Here is an 18,720-nt window from a genome sequence, read left to right as displayed (position 1 = left end):
GTAGCTTTTGTGATTTTCTAGCCTCTTGGCATTGCACTTAGTATCGCACATAACGGTGGCCTGGGTTATGCTCGTTTGGCACGCATTATGTTTGTATTTGCGTTTTGATGCACAGGACTGTCACTTGCTTTTTTTGGAATTAAATGCACCTGGCTTCTGCATAGACTGTGTGTGCCAGATTCTAGTAACTGAGAGTCCACGTGGCCTCAAAATTTGCGTGTTACTCCTTGAATGACTGAAAGGTAGCTGATAAGGTAAAGACAGATTTGCTAATGGAAATGGTTCAGTTGATTAATCTTTCTCAGTTTTGCTCGGCTCTAGTATTGTGGTGGCTGTGTCTCTCCCCCTTCGAAGAAATCATTCAGCTTGGTAGAATTCGATGTACAGTACAGATATTTTTAGGGTTATTGTGAGGAGATATTCTGGTTATCCTACAAAAAGGGATCTGGCTCAAGGTGAGGAGCAGAGCGAGCTCTCTGAACCAGTTGCACACTGGGAGGCTGGCTTGAGCTCCAGCAGCACAGCTCTGACTAGTTTTGGATAAAACTGAGGTGTTATGAACTGCATTTAATGCTCCTCTGTATTCGAAGGAGCTGCCATTCTGTAGGAATTTACACTTGCAAAATGGATGAGAAAGATACCCGAAGTCTTTGTGCCAGATACTCTCTGTTATCGGGGATGGGGCGTGTGATGGTTTTGATTGATGCTCAGCGCAGGAGCTGTGTGCAGGGCTGGGTCCTCCTGCAGCTCTTCCAGGGGTGAGAAACAAAACTCATTTTTTGCTCCATTTTGTGAGTGCTTGGAGCCTCTGAAACCCAGGGTCTCTTATTCATAATGAAAAAGGGAAATTGCTGTCCTCAGAAGAGTAGAAAGAACATGCAAAAGTTTGGAGGAGGGCGGACAGAAATGGCAATAGTAATCGTTTCTGGCTCTTACTGCATTTATGCAAGGAAGGCGTTTGCTTTACTTGGTGACTCTTCTGAGATATTAATGTTATTTATGTTAGCACAATCCAGTGGCAAGGAGAGAAGTTACTTATTTTCTGAGGTGGTAGGAGGCTGGAGAAGCAATATATTTGCTTCACTTCGTGATCACTTTGTTTCCACATAGCTTCTGTAGCTGGGGAGAGCAGTAGTTCTCTGACATAGCAGGGTCAGGATGCCTGTGCCAGCACTGCCTCAGACTGAAAAATGACACAGATTATTTGTCAGGGCTTGGTCCAGGCTGAAAAATTGGTATCAAGCATACATCTGTTTTTGCAGACTCTCATGTAAACTTGCCCTGAGGCACCCCAAGGGAGAGAAGATTTCATGCAAGCCAGCGTAGGGATTCTTAAAGCAAAGACATCTCAGCATTTTATGACCAGAAATTTGTATGGTTCATAATTTCAAGAAAATAAAGATTATTCCAGGGAAAATTGGGTAGTTGCTACTAAATATTAGGACTAACAGCAGGTTGGAACTTGTCTCCAGCTGCTGAGGTTCAACCCATCCTTGCTTTTGGTTTGGACCCCCTAACAGAGAAGCAACAGGTTGGTGAAAGCGTTGCTGTAGGTAACGACGGCACCCATCACTTGCCTTCAAGGGCTTGTTCCCTGTTAATGACTGTGAAAGCTCTGCACAATCCTGAAACTTAAGCTTTCTGCAAGCAGAAAATGGCATCGCTGTTGCCTTTCGTTGCTGAACTTCTCCAGGTTATTGCCGCTCAGCTGGCTCCGTTTGAGCCCTGGGCTCAACTTTGAATAGACGAATGTAGGTTAGGTGTGAATGCGAATAGGAATGTCTGATAAAAATAACATTGGGCTATTTGGAAATAGCTATTTGGGAAAAAAAAAAAACCCAAACCTGACCTGCTGCTCATGCTATGCACAGCTCAACACAGGAGGCAGCTTTCTCTCCGCCTTTCAAAGCGGGTACGGATGGCTCCCATGCAGACTTTTCCCTGTGAACGTTTCTACCTTTGACGGCCGGGTCCGGCTTCCTCGACGGCCAGATCTCCGTTGTGGCAGACGGACATCTGCCATTCCCCATTGTCAAACCCCTGGCTGAGCGTCAGTCAAATATTTCAGATGCCTCCCAGCACAGGTGGAGAGGGTGCAGTAATTGGAAGCTTTTAGTACCTTACGTCGTGTGTTTCAGCATAAGAAAAGACAGCTTTTACTTGTGCTTAGTTTTGTCTGAGCTGTACCGGTGCTTCAGAATGCCCAAAATGTACTTTTTTTCCTCCCCAAAGTGCATCTGTAACCATCTGTTCAACTATTTATCTGTAATATCATCCATTTGATGAGAAGCAAGCAGGGAAGGAGGCTATCGCCTTCAATGCCCTTCAGATTCACTCCCAGGTGGGTGTCAGGAGTTGCAGAGAGATCTCTCTCGAGTTTATTATCGAGCGTGTTTAGTCCTGGATGATTTTTTGGACTTGAAGCCCTACGGGCCCCAGGGTGAGAGGACACCTCCTTTTCCTTAGAAACCCAACCCCTCGGGGAACAAACCGAGTTTTGCTGTAGCTGCCACTTCAGGCAAATAGCACTTGTTCCTTTTTCAGTAATGAATCTCGCTTTGTTGCTTCATACAGTCATCCAAGGGACTTCAGATATATAAACAATAATTTGAGGATCACTTTGTTTTCTCTTCCATGGTACTGGCTCTTTCTGGAGGTGCGGATCGCTCAGCCCTGCTCTGTCTGCTGCTACTGCCTCCAGTCCTGGGAGGAGAGGATCTTTGCTTCGTTTCAACCGCTCTCTTCCGAAGATGCACGATAGATTATGTGGTCCGACCCAATCCGTGCTGGAGGAGCCGTGATGAAGCTTAATAGGGGCATAGCTTAAGTACGGATGTAGAAATACAGCACAGGCTTTTCTCCTGGAGGAATATAGTCTTTTTGCACCGAGGGGCAATGATTGGGCTGTGAGTGCTCTGGTTTTGTGGAGTTACGGGTAGAGCAGCAGCTTTCTGTCAAATTCTCCCATCCGTAACTATCCATGTCCTCTCAGAGTGCTGTGAGTACCCCCTTGCTCCTGGACTGGCAAATAAAATCTGCGTTAATTTTGTAGTAAATGGAGTCTTGCACCATAGTCTAGCAAAGATATCGCGGTGCTCTTACTTTTACTGGGTTCCCTCAAGCACAGTTGACCTTTTAATCCATTTTACACCTCAAAAGTTCACTTGCATTTGTGTCCTTTTGTTTGTGGGTTGGCGTGCAGCATATCTCCTGTTAGTGGAGTGGGAATTGGAGTCTTTTCTCAAGAGCAATCTACAGAGTGGGTTTTGATGCCCTTGCAAAATTATAAGTCCCAGACCAAAAGATTTCGCTATTTAAACTAGACTGGGTGCAACACATGGTTTGGTATACAAAAGGAAGATGGCACAAAAATCACCACACTTGCTGCTCGCAGCGTTGTGAATATTTTATCCATCGTTTTTGTTAATTATGGTCTGCGGGCAGTGCATGGAAGGAGCTGGCTCTGAGGATGAGTTTAGCACACTATATCTTTGCACTGCTTGGGCGCTCTGTGACTAGCCACTGCAATGTTTTGTGAGATAAGGAGTTATTTCCTTGTTTTGCAGATAGGAGCAGGAAGTGGGCAAGACTCTTCTCAGTGCCCTGGGCATGCAAGGTTTCGGGTCAGCTTTTGCTCTGACGGCCGTGCCAGCTCCCGCTCTCTGTGAGCCCAGGCTGGCTGCAGGAGGAGCCCCCTTCCTCCGCACCCTCCTGCTGTGCTGGTCACTCCAACATTAATAAGGATAAAATTCAGATCTTTAAAAAAGTGGATATTTATGCGTCAGATAACCGCTTGCACCAAGTTGACTAAAGCCCTTACACAAGTTATGCTGGCTAACAGGATTACTTGCTTTGACAACGCTAATTACTTAAGTACTCGTCCTCATCCCCGCATCGCTGGGTTTCGGTTTTGCCCGCGCTCGGGCTCTGGTGGATGCTTCTCGTGACTCTCTGGTGCGTGGAGGATTTTTTCATGCAGCCCCCACGAAGCTCTGGGTGCGCGGCGGCACGAGTGCCTGCTCCAGCGCTGCACCACCGGCTCGGGGAATTGAGAAATCTCTTTTTGGGGTGGGTTAGCAGGAAGCACAGCGAGTAGAAAACTGGCGATGTGGAGTATTCCTTTGCCTAGTGTGAGGTCTTTGCTGTGTGTGTGCATCCCCAGGACAGTGCTGGTCCCTCTGGCATCTCCGGAGCAGGTTTTTCTCCCTGCACTCCATGCTGGCTGCAGCTTGGCTGGCAGACAGGCACAGCAGAGGAGAAGCCGGTTCCTTATCGTGCCCAGCTCCTTGTGGGAGTGGAGCCGTGCAAAGCCAGTGAGGGAACTTACATAAAAGTTCTTGGCTGCTCGCATCACCGTAGCCTCATATTTTATCTTGCATAACTCCGCTCACTAGGGCTACCAAGAAAAGGCAAAGCAGACCGTGCCAGGAGCTTTTCATGGATCTCTTCTGAATTGTGTGACGGGCAGTACTGCTCTTGTGGTCGCATGCCATCTCTATTAAGCTCTCTGTCCCAACTTCTGTGGGCTTTTTACTTTGTTAGGGTGGCTCCGGAGTCGGTGGGCGTGTTTGAAGGCCTGGGACGATGGGGAATATGGAGCTGAACGGTTCCTATTTCTCTGTTCTCTTCCTTATAAATTGTTTGACCTTCAGGCTCTCTCTTGCTTCACTTGGAGTCAGATAGCAGATGCTAGGACAACTGCCCAGTTTGTAGAAGTACTTGCAAATAGTTTTCCAGTCAGTTAATGGCAGGGATTCCCAAAGCCTCCCTTGCCCCTTGCTCCGAGTCCCGTGCCCACGTTTCCACCCAGCTCCTTTTGGCCTCCCTTGTTCCAGCTGAACCTATTTGTGTCAGACCTGCAGCTTCCCTCTGCCTCCTTCTGCAGTGCAAATGCTGCTGTCCTTACACGGATCCAAAGAGTGCAGGGGGGAAAAAATGTGAAATTCTGCAAAATGTCGAGCTTTTCATCGGTAACCAGAGGGGTCACTTTTTTCTTTCTTTTGGCTGTAGAGATGAGCAATATATGCAGTAAAAAAATGTTGTCCAACCGGTGTTGGCATAAGCAGGGGTCTTGCTTAAACCTCTTTAATTGGCGGCTCCGTGGGGAAAGCGCTGTGTGTGCCCTGAACCGTTCAAGGCATGCGGGGCACTTAGCGAGTACCCAGCAGAGCCAAACTTCCAAAGCGACCGATGAAAGAAGGCCACCTTATTGCCGGCACCGGCTCCCCTTTCATTATATCCGCTCTTGTTCTCCTCTGTCCTACATTTCACATTATTTGAAAATTGATGTTCAGCTGCAAAGAATCTCTTGTGCTGCCTCTCTGCTTTTTCTCTCTGCCCCCTGGGTTTCCAAGCTAAATAGCTGCTCTATTTGCATTTAAAAGAGATCGGTTGCAATACTGTTAGTCACTGTATTATTTGACCAGCACTATCGTTTCGCCTGTTAAATTCAACATAGCTTGGCATATGGGATGTCTTTACTGGGTGATCGGTGAGGACATCAACTTCATTTGCATATCAGATATTTTTCTTCTCCAGCTGGATTACAGTTAAGTGCAAATCTGTCTTTCACCACATGACATGATCGCATCAGAAGCGGGAGATGTGGAAGCAATGGTACATTATCTAGTGAGTGGGTTTCATTGCACGCGGCGCGTGTTGGAGGTACTGCTTACTCAGAAGCAGGCTGGCATCGGAATCATTAAAATGGCTGTAAAAGGCCCGTTTGCCTTGCACATTTTGGGGTAGTCTGGGGGATGCCAGCAAAGATCAGGCGGTCTGTCCGGCTGCCCACAGTCTTGGGGACAGGGTGCCTCCAAGACCTTTGCAGAGGTGTGCCGTGTCCCTACGGCCAGGAGGGTGAGCAGCAGCTCCCTGCGGTACCCGCACCAGGGTAAGGGGCTGGTAAGAGGCTTTTCTTGGGGCTGTGCAACGCCCCATGGAGCACCCCAAAGCAAAACCCATCCCAGCGTCTCATCCTCATCCATACTGCAGGATGACTCCCTCGGCAGGGCTTGGTCGTGATCGTTTTGGTCCTGCTGTGACCTGAGGGTGTTGAAAGGGCTGACCCCGGAGGACTGAGGAGATGCTGGTTATTCGAGATGTTTTGAGAAGGAAACGGACTCCGGAACCCGAGACTATCTCTGCGCTGCATCGCTGCGATAAGATGCAAATTGCTCTGTGGTGCGCGGGAGCCGCCGGCAGCTGGGCCACGCGTTTGGGGCTGTTTGAGAGGATTTTACTCCAGTTTTTCTCCTTTTCCCAAACATCCAGGCCTCCTTCCTGGATTTTATTTTAAATCAAGACACTATATAGCCTTTAAATATTATGCAGGGGTCATGTGTTCTCCATCTTTTTCTTTTTTAAATTAGCCAGGCCCAGGAGAAGGTAGATGAGGAAGTCAGATGGGTCTCACTTGTAGCTATTGTTCTTGTTTCATATGCTTGCTTTCTGCTAGAGGTCACCTTCTCACAAATAATACAATTGCCTAGCATGAAAATCATGATAATGGCTTTTGATGGGATGTTTTTCTATCTAGGTTTAAAAACCAGGGAACGTGTTGCAAATAGGTGAGGCCTTAACTTGCCTTAAATGTTGGATTCCATCAAGATTTACCGATTACTAAGCTTGGAGTTAAGCTTTTTGAAGTGGCCCATACTGAAAGGTGTGAGGGTGTTGCCTGGTAAAGGCAGCTTCTGCTTTACGGGTATGTGCGGTTTCCTGATAAACGAGAATTTTACATATTGGTCCTCCTACCTTGATTGCTGGTCCCTGGGAAACGGTGTGTTTTTCTCCTGCTTTTGCTGATATTTGCATGCAGTCCTCTTTTAGTGGAACATTACAATGACAGCTATCCCCACCGAATTAGGAGACAGCTTTGCTGCCTGTGTTTTCTGCGGATGCATATGGCATTTAGTCTGCATACGGTGGCTTTTTAAACATGCTGAGGGGTGTACTCAGTTGCTCTGGCAGCATAGCTTTTCTTCTTTCGGTATTTGAGAGTATAATTTCAGTGAAAGTATGTTTCTGAGTGTATGCTCATCTTGAGGCTTGGAACGAAAGCCTCCTGCTGAAAAGACTGTAATTCTTTCCCTCCCCGAAAAGAGACGTGTTGCTAACTTCTTCACTTCCATTTCCAGCTGTCCCATTTCCTCCCACGCAGCGGCTCACTCTGAAGGAGGTGTTTGAGGATGGGAAGCCTAGGCTTGACGTCCTGAAGAGCCACTTGGTAAAGGAAGGGCGCCTGGAAGAGGATGCGGCACTGAAGATCATCAACGATGGGGCTGCCATCCTTAGGCACGAGAAGACAATGATTGAAGTGGAGGCTCCGATCACAGGTCAGAGAGCTTTTTGCAACTGGAGTCCTAAATGAGGGCCATCTAAGGAAACACGAGCTGCTCAAAGTAGCAGGTTTTCTGCTGTGTTCCTTCCATCAGCAAGGTTTTTTAAATGGCCTAAACTCTCAGAAGAGAGGATTTTGCTGGTGTAGATCGAGTACATCTTTGCAGAAGCTGGATGTAAAGAAGGGGTGGCTCGGGTCAGAGCACAGCCTTGCTATGCTCCTTGTTGCTGTCATGACCTTTCTTTTCTTAGCATGTAATTCTGTCCCTCTTTTGTGCTGTTCTTCCTCCCCTAGTGTGCGGTGACATTCATGGGCAGTTTTTTGACCTGATGAAGTTGTTTGAAGTTGGAGGATCACCCAATAACACCCGCTACCTCTTCCTGGGAGACTACGTGGACAGAGGCTACTTCAGTATAGAGGTGACAGATAAAGCTGAGCCTGGGGGTGCTAGTACTAAACTAACCGAAAGTGTTGAACTAAGCTAGCAAATACAGATCTCTTGTGCTGGATTTTGCACCCTTGTCAAGTTTTGCATGGAATGAAAATCATGTTGTAGGTAACTCACAGTATGGGTTTGGCAGAAAAGCGATGTCCAAATGTCATGATTGAGAATTGGATCCTCACCCAGTGACAGAGTTAAACAGCAGCGGTGGGGTTAATGACTAAACTCTGGCTTCTGAACTCGAGTTTTAATATCAGTTGTAGCTGTCAGTCAGGGGAACAAGAGGGAGAGTTGATTGTATGTTGCAGGTAACAGGATTCTACCAGGCAGTGGGAAGCAAATGTTTAAAAACTTGCAGGATTCAGCTTAGCAGGGAAAAGAAAGCGCTACACTATTGAGTCACTGCTTCCCTACCGTCCCCCTGAAAGCATCAACCGTGCAATGCCAGAGACAGGGTCAGGAGAAAGGAGCAATAAATCACCTGGGCTGTTGTACATCTCGCGGTGACCCAGGAGCTTAGTGCCGAGGCATTTAATTGTGTATCTAGCCGTGCTGTGCCCGTATGACAACCTGCCTTGTCACAATAACGCTGTCACCTTACAGACATCAGCCGAACGTCTGGCGTCGTGTTAGGATTTTGCAGCTCTGTGGGATGCCACCGACCAAGTATTGGGTAACATTGCGAATTATTGGTCTTAAAGGGCAAAGTAATCGACGGGTCCCCGTGGTTGCTGCTGGCTCACTGAAGGCCTGGGAGCGACAGAGCAGGCGGTACGGGAGAGCTATTAGCAAATGCTGCAAACCCCAAGGGATTGCAGCCTTCTGGTTTCGCAAAGGCAGAGCCAGGTGGAAAAGGAGCGCTTACTCCAGTTGGAGGCAACATAATGGGGAGTGTCTGGGGAAACGGGGGCGTGAAAGGTGGCAAAACTGGCCTGGAATAACAGAATAAGTGGTTTCTCTTCGAAGAGGGAGGGTGCATACCACAGTGCAGGAATAGCTGAGCTGTTGGGTCTGCAGAGGAAACTTTCTCAGTTAAATTTTGGGGAGGAACTCTCACGGACAGCGGTGAAGGCGGTTAATGCAAGTGCTTCTTTGAAGGATTCTGCAGAGGATTTAGGAGAGTACCGCCGAGAGCTTGTGCTTCAGCAGCGTTCTGGCTTACTTCCAGCCTTGCGCTTCGTGTGTTCCTAAATACTGACGGTGAGCCAAGGTGTGACGACGAGCAGTTTCCAGGGTAGCGGGGACGGATGCTCGAAAGGAGGGGTTGCAGCTGTTGGGATTTCTGGTGGTGCTGGCAGGAGGAGCCCCGCAACCCCTGGGGAGGAAGGGGAAGAACAGGCGTCTGACCGCGTGTTTAAATGGCTTGGCTTGCGCAAATTGGGTTTGCAGTTTAAGTGTATTTACCTGGAAAAGAGATTATATTATAGCACAGCAACTCTTTCTGAGATAAGACGTGGATTTTTTTTTCTGGTATTAACCAAGAAACCTTCAAACGAGAGTTGTCGTACCCTGTGTCTACGCGTGAATTTTACGGATCCTGCGTGGTGAAGTGCTTCTCCCACTCTCTGCTCTTACCCTGCGATTAATCTGATGTGGGGATTTTACTCCCAGATCTGCAGAAGTGAGTGCCTGAATTTGGGATCAGTGCGCTCGTCTCTCTATGCTGTGATAGTATGGAAGAATTCCAGGGGGATGGATGATGAGTCCGCCTTGGAGAACAGAGGTGGTGGCAAGCGGCGTTTTATTTTTTTGTGGAGGAAGGTCTGAAAATTATAGGTAAACCTCCTCAGGTCTCTGTTGTGGCCCGACACACTGACCCAAGGCCTGTGCCAGGCAGCCCGGTGTTTTCGGGCTCGAGAGCCTTGGGGCAGTTCGTCTTCGTCAGGTCTCAGCAGAAAGTTTTTATTTCATGCTGCTCTTGACTCTCCTCCTTCCCCTTTCCCCCCCGCGTCTGCAGAGGGAAAGCCACCGAGCGCTCCGTTACCCCACAGAGCTGGCATTGATCTTTCACGAATCAGGGTGGGCTTTGATTAGTACATGCGGGGGCTGATCCAAATGTCACTGATAAAGCAGAATCTAGAAGGCTTGCTTCCCTTGTTCCTATTGATGTGTGCCTCTTCTTTCCACCTACTGCAAAGTGCAGCCGATGTGTTCTAAGAGGTTCCCACCTGGGTGTGCAGAAACTGGTTTCTATAGTGAAAGAACAGGAGGTTTGCAGCTGGCGTGGACGATCGCTACCAGCAAAGAGTTAACAATGCCTAATGGGTGTCTTTGCATTATATATTTTTTTATAGACTTCTATAAAATGCAAAGCTGTAGCAGCTGGACTCTGAAGTGCAGAGATTGCTGACCTGTGAGCGTTTTGGATTTGGAGTTTCGATCGCTGCATCCCAGAGGCTCAGGTGATGGAAAGGCATCCGGGTTTCCCAGTGCTTTCGCCACTGGGAAGGTGGAGAGAGCCAGCATCATCGGGCTTTCATGAGTCACCGCACAAACTTGTGCATCCATGTGCTGGGAATATTATCGAGTGCCTGCCCAGAGCAGCTGATAATCATGACCTTTTAACTGAATGAAATAGGAGGTAATTGTATAATTGCATCCTGATGCAGGCAATCAGGAAACAAGATGCAAAACTGGGGGCCAAGGAGGTGTTAAGGTAAACTGTGTTGCTTGTTAGCAGCCCAAATAACCCTTGCAAGCTTTCCCCATTGCTGTGAGTATTTGGTTGTCAAGGTAAAAGGAGCAGTTTGTGGCTCAGACAAAACCTTTAAAAACCCCGAAAGCCTCTTTCATCAGCTCAGCTGGATGTCTTCAACAAATTATTTCTGGGCCTCTGGCTTAGGTGGTTTTTTTTTGTTTTGTTTTAAAGAAAAGAGTTGTTGGGGGAGAGGGGAGGGAAGCAACCGTGTGAAAGCTGAGACGGCTGATGTCTGGTGGAAGAGGACTCTGCAAAGCGTTTGCTTTCAGCCCGCTGCGACAGCGAGACTAACTGGCCACGGGCTCAAACGTTGTAGTGAAGGGACTGACAGGCAGCACGGAAATCAGGCTGAACACCTCCGTTTGGAGATGGTGATGAGACAGCATCCTGATGAAGGGTTCTCTCATCCGTCTGCAAGTGGGGAAAAATGCTTCCTTCAGAGTGCGTTAAGCTTTTAGTTACATCTCCTAGCCTTTACGCAAGAGAGGTCTGTGCCCGTGTTAGTCAATGAGGGACTATCCTGGTCTGTGAAGCCCAAACTGCCGGAATGCAATGAAGAGAATTGTTTTATTGAATTATAAAGTGAAACAATTATTATGACCAAAAATAGAATCTATGGAAAGAGTGGATATATCAGTAAAGATGGCACGATAATGGCATACATCTTTGCTGGACTAGTTTTTCAAATCCAGTTACAACAGGACACATGATGGTTGTCTAATTACGGAACGGTGTGTCTGGTAATCTTGCCAGGATTGAATGCGCTGTTTTATCCAGAATAATATTAAAGAGATCCAGTCAGTGTTGTAAGGTGCGAGCGAAGGTAGATTTGTGGGCCGAACATGGGATCGGGATGCGGGTGTTCTGCCATGCCGTTTCTTCTGTGCCTGCTCAGGGAAGAGCTGGCAGGCTCGATGTTTATAACTTTCCCGTAAATGCCGGGTTTTGTAAATGGTATGAGAGATTACCCTGTGGCTTGTTGCGGGCAGGTTTGGCAGCAGCCCCTCTTGCATTTGCTTTGGGTCGCAGGTAGCAATTCCTCCCGCAGTTCCCCCACTGTGACCTGCTGAGCTTTCCCCTTGCGAGTGAAAGGGGGGGAATCAAATGGGGGCACGGGTGGGAATGCTTGGCTTTGGGCTTCGAACCGATAGGCAGAATAGGGAGAGAAGTAGCGTATTTAAGCCTAGTAAGCCATAATTGTCTGGAGTTGCTACTAGGCTATTGTAAACACGCAGTAATCAATTCCTGGGCACAGTGCCTTGGAAGTCTGGGAAAGGGATCCGTACAAAACGCCAGGAAGCATCTGAGGCATGTGAGTGTAGAAACCTCCCTTGTTCCTCATTCCAGCCCCTCCGGAGCTTGCGAGGGCTGTTGAATGTCCTTTGCTCATCGTTACCCTAGTAGTACCTGGCAGCCCCCACGTCCTTGTGAAATAGCTGCAAACCACGGGGAACTGCAGCGATACTGGAGACGTTTGCTCTCGACATCTGTGGTTTGCTTGCTGTGTGTCTGGGAAGAATTGTGGTGCCGAGCGACTCCGTTCACTTCCATTTCACTTTAAAATGCTTGAAATGTATTTTTAAATATCCCTTCTGCAAGTTGCTGACCTTCTGTACATCCCAAATCCTCCTCTTTATTGATGTGGTATCTCTACTTTCTTGCTTTGCTTTGAACCAGTGATGCCAGGGCTGGTTGCTTTCTCCAGTCCTTAGCAAGTCATTTGGTTCATATATAGTGACTTTCACTTTTCAGTTCTCATCCTAGCCCAGAAAAGCAACATTTAGGTTGTAAACACAGGAGGTTAAAGCTTTAAATCATAGAATAATTATAAATGGTTTTGTTGGGAGCATTCCTCCTGTTAACAGATGCAATAAAACATTATTTTTGCTAGCCCTAACCACAGCTTGAATTACCTGCCGCTCTCCCTGGCCCTGTTTCTGTTCATTTTTAGAATTCAGAATTTGCAATCAAGTCTTTTTCTGTGGGGTTGAATTCTGAATTAGTCACAGATGGATGCTTTACAGCTCCTTGGGGTTTTAGGGATCCCTACATGTAGCTGGAATGACTAATGTAGAGCTTACCTTGCAGGACCAGTGCTTAAATACCATGATATCTAAGGTGTCTGTACTGAAAACTAACTTGAAACTGGTTTATTTTGCTTCTGGAGGTTGTTTCCATGCCACAGCAGCTGGTTCCCAGAGATCTGTGCACCAGATCAGCAACATTTTTAAGTGTAAAACTGTTGACAGACTTCATGGTTCACGTTCTGAAAGTGTGTGCCATTTCTGTAGCATGTCAGCCTAAAGGGTAAGCTCTTATTAGAGACTTTAATCCAGATCTTCAAGCTTGCTGTCATTATGGGTTGTCCTTCCAGCACTCAAAATCAACAAGGGAAATCTGATAACATTTCCCCATACTAGATACCTGCTGATTTAGCTGTCAGCTTGACAACGTATAGCACAGAAGGGTAAGCGCGCTTGCTTTCCAGCCCTTCCCTTCTTCACGTAGCCTCTTTGGAAAGCCACCATGAAATATTTCTGGGAGCCTGCTGAAAATGGTTGTTTCAGTTTTGACTTTGGTCTGCGCCTCATCAAAGACGATCTTTTTACAGGTGTTGCTGCTCAGATAGGGGATGTGGAAAGCCCTCTTCAAAGCCAGAAGGCTTTACTAAGCTTGTTTTTTGGCTAGGCTTTTCCTGTTTTGAACTTGAGCTTCACATGACTGTAGCGTAAGCAGAAAAACAGAGGCGGGGAAAGTCAGCGGGGAAGATCAAGTTTGATTTTTCTAATGTTTAATGCACTTGATAAAATGTCAATCAAGAAGGCTGTCTGTTATACTTGACGGTCTTTGGTTTCGATTGCAGTGGGACATCTGGAGCGCACATCTCGCTGCGCAGCTGGTTTTGCTTTGCTGCTCTGAAAATGGGTGCTTTTTGCTTTGGTTTCTGCTGGAAGGAAAAGCTGCCCCCACCCAGGCCAGAGCCGGTTTCAGTTGAATGCGATCTCATTTGTCACTTCTCCAGCTCAGGCCTAATATAGAGAAATGCTCAGTGTGGCTTTCCCCCACCGGTGAAGTTGGCCAAGATAAGATCTACTGCCGATTATGGAGCTGGGTTTCTATCAGGGTTCCACTTTGAATTCAGCTTGTTGGGTGTCTTCCCAGAAACACTTAACGAAGTCTACAGATGGTTAGTGCCCTATAAAAGGTTTTTATTACATGCCATCTCCTCCTTCCCTTTCTTGCAGTGCGTGCTGTATTTATGGAGTTTAAAGATAAATCATCCCAAAACATTGTTCCTCCTTCGAGGGAACCACGAGTGCAGGCACCTCACAGAATACTTCACCTTTAAGCAGGAATGTAAGTATCAGCAGTGGAAGGATTTAAATATATTAATGTGTTGTGACCAGGTGTGGGTCTTAATTTTTGTGCTTGCCATGCGTGATATCAGTTAGCTCTGGAGCTGTAAAAACCTGTCGTCTTTTTTTTCCTGCATACATAGCTCTTCTCCTGTTTCAGCTTCTGCTAAAAGGAAAAAAAAACAAATATGTAAGTCCTGTAAAGTACTGAGTGCATGTTGATGTGGCCTTCTGGTTACAAAGAATGAGCGTGGATGGAAGAAATGCGAACACATCTTCCCTGTCTCACTGATGAGCCAGTTGCACGCACCCCCCCTCCCTGACTTTCAGGCCCAGCAACATATAATTACTGCCAAATGACTTTCAGCTCCAGATTGTGCAGCTGGGATCAGTGATTACAATTGGAAGCAAATAAAGGATTTGTTCCTCAGTGTTTGCACTAGGGAGAATCATTACCTTTAAGATCATTTTAGTTGAGTTAAAGATAGTTTCATGCAGCATTTACATATTTTTAAACCAATGATGATGAAAGGTCGGGGAATGACCCCTCTCCCCTGAGGATGACAGTCATTCCTCCAAGCAATAAAAAAGATACACACCAGCAACGTGCAGCTCTCTATTATGGAATAGTTGCTCAAGGACCCGACCTCAAGGAATAGTTACGGGCAAGGCGCAAGTCCAGTCTTTAGCCCTTCAGCTCTGGATGCTGCTGGACAGGGTAAGGCTGATAGGTGTGGAGATAATGACATCTGTTTACTCAGAAATGAGTTGGAAAACACTAGCCAGCTCTCTGCTGGATACTGTAATCATCAGATGGTGGTAGATGAGCTCCTGTTGAGCTGGGCTCGATTTGAACCAGAAAGCCAGAGGTGATGGGGTTTATTCCCCTTTGGAAAACAGAAGGTAGTGCCTTTCCCATTCCTGTATCGTAGCGTACAGCTGAAAAAACCTGTTAGTATCTCTGAAATAAAGCTGGAGGAAAGGTAAACTTTCCATTCATGCACTTTTTTGCTTTAGAGACGGGTTTTATAGCAGTAACGGGGCTTTCTCAAAGATCTGGCTGTATTAATGTATTGTTGCCCTGCAAAGGGGCTGCGGATGCAAGAAGACACGCGCTTAACGTGCAGTGATCTCTGCTCCTGCTCTCTGTTCTAACAGGAGGTGTTGAGAGATATTTCTGAACATACGAGGACGCTTGCTGTAAAAGCTAAGCTGCTTTTGGAAAGGCCGTGGTATCTCTGTTTAATGTATTGAAACATCCTCTTCGCCTCTGTTAAGATGAGGCAGCCAGCGGAGATTGTGATCACTTGTAGCCCTGAAAGATCCTGTGTGAAGATTCATTTAACTGCAGGCATCTTGGTCAAATTCTGACTCAAAGCACTCGTGTCCAGCCAAAAAGGCAATTCCTATCTTAAATGATTGTGTAATACTGCTGTGCCAAATTAAACAGCTGCTGCATTTCCCAGTGTATAATCTGCTTAGCAGCTGAGGCTGGTAAGACTCTTTGAGTCTAGAGGTGCAGTGTGAATGCAGGAAAGCAATGGGATGGCTTTATTAGTATCCCAAGTTTTCTTTTACAGTGGCAAGTGCCTAGCCTCTTTTCTATGTTAATCTTAGTTCAGGTGTTCTAGAAAACAGCTTCAAGGGAGATTAATGTTCTTGACCATGTCCAGATTACTGTGAAGCCTTTTTATCTTCGTGTCCAACAAGCATTTTCAAAGTCAGCTATTCACTAATGGATGGGTGCAAAGTGCGACCTGGTGGGACACAGACATAGAGTTTCCATATCACCTTAGGGGTTAGGTTCCTTGAACTTATTTATCAGCACTTTGGCTGATCAAAGCTTTGCTTAATCCTTCTTATATCATGTAGGTTTGGATGCATGAATGACTCCCCCTTTAAAAAAAGAATAAAAGATCAAAAAAAAAAAAAGCTGAGCAGTCTTTGTTGTGTAAATGGGTAAATTAATTCACTTCTTCCCTCTCTTCCTCCCGCTGCCCCCCATCTTTCCAGGTCGAATCAAGTATTCGGAGCGAGTGTACGATGCATGTATGGATACATTTGACTGTCTTCCTCTTGCTGCCCTCTTAAACCAGCAATTTCTGTGTGTTCATGGAGGACTGTCTCCAGAAATCACATGTCTAGATGACATTAGGAAAGTAAGTAATCTCCGTGGTCCTTTCGCATAGCTTAGAATTAATAGTGTGGTTAATGGCTTGCTTGATTCCTGCAGGAATTCCAGGAGTTCCAGGTTGAGGCTTCTGTGCTCTGCACGTCCACACCGTAGGTGTGTGTATGCTGCTGCAGCTTTCACCAGCCTTGTCCTGATTTTCTGTACGTTTTTCAGTTAGACAGGTTTAAGGAGCCTCCGGCCTTTGGTCCAATGTGTGACCTGCTCTGGTCCGATCCATCAGAGGATTACGGCAATGAGAAAACGCTGGAGCATTTCGCCCACAACACTGTTCGAGGCTGCTCCTATTTCTACAGGTGAGTGTGTTTTGGGGGACTCTGACGGACTAGAGCTTTTTGTCTCCCGTTACGCTAAGGTGTGTGGGGAGATAAACTGCTATTCAGATCACTCTGGGACTTTACAGTGTGCCTGGCTCTGAAATAGTCTTCAGTTGGCTCTAATGCAGAAAATCTTGTTTGTGTTTTCTTCTCCTGTAATACTGAGCTCTCTCTGGATATGTCGCTCTATGGAATTGTGGTATCGGACAGCAGAGATGCTTCTTTTAGCTGGCAGGGTGCCTTTTGAATGGTTTTCAGGCATTGGACAGTACCGGGAGCTCTAGGAAATAATCTTTTCCTGTCTAAAAGAGAAGCATTTGTGCTGACAGACCACTTGTAGCCCAGCTGATAGGGAGGATTTGGCACAGGGGTCTGTTTAACAGAATGCTTTGCAATTAATTTTTGAATGATGTAATACATACTGGCCTTGTTTGGGGATGCTGGACACAAACCGAAGGGATGCTGCAAGTGGCTGGTTCCTGAAAGCAAGACCATGGGTGCTATCTGTTTTCCTGTGCTACATGCTAATGTATCCTTGCTTATTGTTTTCCAGTTATCCTGCAGTTTGTGAATTTTTGCAGAACAATAGTTTGTTATCTGTAATCCGAGCCCACGAAGCCCAGGATGCTGGGTAAGTGCTGCAGCCTGGGAGCTGAGCAGGCTCCGTCTGCGTTCGCGCTATCCTTAGCGAGACCAGTATGTTTAACACTTGACCTGTTTTTCAGGTACCGAATGTACAGGAAGAGCCAGACAACAGGCTTTCCGTCATTAATCACAATCTTCTCTGCACCAAATTACCTAGATGTCTATAACAACAAGGGTAAGGCGGGCAAGGCCAGGGCTCTGCTGCTGTTCGGATGTCAGTACTGTCCTCAGGCACTTAGGAAATCCCTCTCCATCTTCCCTGGCCTTGCCCATTCTGCCCTCTCCTCTAGTTGCATTCTTAGGCGTGAAATGAAAGAGCGCTTTATATGTTAAAGTGACGGCAGCTGGGGAGCTGGAAGTGGCTTGGTTCTCTGCCTTGAAGACTTAATGTGTTACTGTGGCAATTAGCTGTCAGGTTATAAAGCCTAGAATAATGCTTTCATTTCCAGCCACATGACACCTAAGCGCTGTTGATGAACGCTGCCATAAAAGAGAAGCTGCTAGTATAGGCAAGCTTTTAACTTCACTGTGCCCCTAAAACCATATGAGTATGATGGGGAACTTTCCTCAACTCTGGGGTTTTTTGCCACTCACTTTGGATCTTGGCCCTGTGTTCATCACTTCTGATTTGCATAAATTTTAACAACTTTGTTAAACTGACCTTCACTATTATGGTGAGCTTTAGTGAAACAATGTAATGGGTAAACTGAAAAATACTGCCTAAGCCTTCTCATTTTGGAGAGCTGGTAGTTTGATTCTGCGTGAGTGCAACCTCTTGTTGATAACGAAGTGTCATTAGCGCAGGTACAACTCCCAGAAGTTGACAGCGCCTACGGACATGTGTTGTCTTTCCTTTTCTCTTCTAGCTGCTGTACTGAAATATGAAAACAATGTCATGAACATCAGGCAGTTCAACTGTTCCCCTCATCCGTACTGGCTTCCAAACTTCATGGATGTCTTCACATGGTCTTTGCCTTTTGTAGGGGAAAAGGGTAAGAGATATTTGGATTTCTGTTATGAGTTGCCCGGTGACTGGTCATAGTACCCTGAGTGTTAGAGACATGTCCCACGGGCTATTAAATGTGTTGGGAGAGTGTTGTAACTCATTAATATCAGGCAGCACTGGAAAGTAGTTCAGGTGCAAGGAGGTCTGCATATTACTGGGTAAAGTTCATGTGAAAATAATTGCTGATACCTGTTTTAGAAAGCTTTTGCCAATAAAACGATCCCTTGCTCTTTCTGCATTGCTGATGGAGCTGATCTTGCGTGGTGTAGCTGCACCTCAGAATTTGGAGACATTTCTCTTGCTCTAGGTTTGCAACAGAGAAATTAAAATCTCCTTTTGGCTTGTGGCCCACCAAAAAGGAAGCATTCACTTCAGTTTAAAGGCTTATTTCATTCTGAAGGAGGTGAGGCAGCTTAAAATATGACCAAGACTTTGCCTCAATTTCTCAGCAAAAGGGTTTTTACATCTGCCGGTGAGTTTAAATTCCACTCCAGTGTTGTATGTTTGGAGTATGACTTAAAGGTCTGAAGTGCCAAAGGTTTTTTGACTTTGAGGAACCAAAGGTTGAATTCCCCCCAGATTTGACGTTCTTGGAGCCAGGTGGCCTGTTGTGCGGGGCAGGGTGGGGAGGTGGGACCTTCAGCGGGCTCAGGCTGTTCTGCATGAATGTTGGCACCCCGCTCCCCACGTCTGTTTCATCTGTGATGTGCTTGGACTGCATCC

At 46.6% G+C, this 18,720-nt stretch overlaps 1 protein-coding gene across 5 annotated transcripts in view; it reads left to right on the top strand.

Annotated features, from left to right (window-relative positions):
- The window catches only part of PPP3CC (protein phosphatase 3 catalytic subunit gamma), a 38,353-nt gene that overhangs the window by 8,807 nt on the left and 10,826 nt on the right, over positions 1-18,720 (top strand). For all 5 annotated transcript variants that reach the window (XM_075174777.1, XM_075174774.1, XM_075174778.1 and 2 more), the window contains exons 2-9: positions 7,140-7,337; positions 7,637-7,761; positions 13,728-13,839; positions 15,852-15,997; positions 16,186-16,325; positions 16,900-16,977; positions 17,072-17,166; positions 17,858-17,983. In XM_075174777.1, the coding sequence (XP_075030878.1) occupies positions 7,140-7,337; positions 7,637-7,761; positions 13,728-13,839; positions 15,852-15,997; positions 16,186-16,325; positions 16,900-16,977; positions 17,072-17,166; positions 17,858-17,983 (1,020 nt within the window). The remainder of the gene's footprint in view (positions 1-7,139; positions 7,338-7,636; positions 7,762-13,727; positions 13,840-15,851; positions 15,998-16,185; positions 16,326-16,899; positions 16,978-17,071; positions 17,167-17,857; positions 17,984-18,720) is intronic.

Source organism: Calonectris borealis, chromosome 27, assembly GCF_964195595.1.
Source record: "Calonectris borealis chromosome 27, bCalBor7.hap1.2, whole genome shotgun sequence".
NCBI lineage: Eukaryota > Metazoa > Chordata > Aves > Procellariiformes > Procellariidae > Calonectris > Calonectris borealis.
The sequence above is the reverse complement of the archived record's forward strand: the minus strand, read 5'-3'. Positions and strand labels throughout refer to the sequence as shown.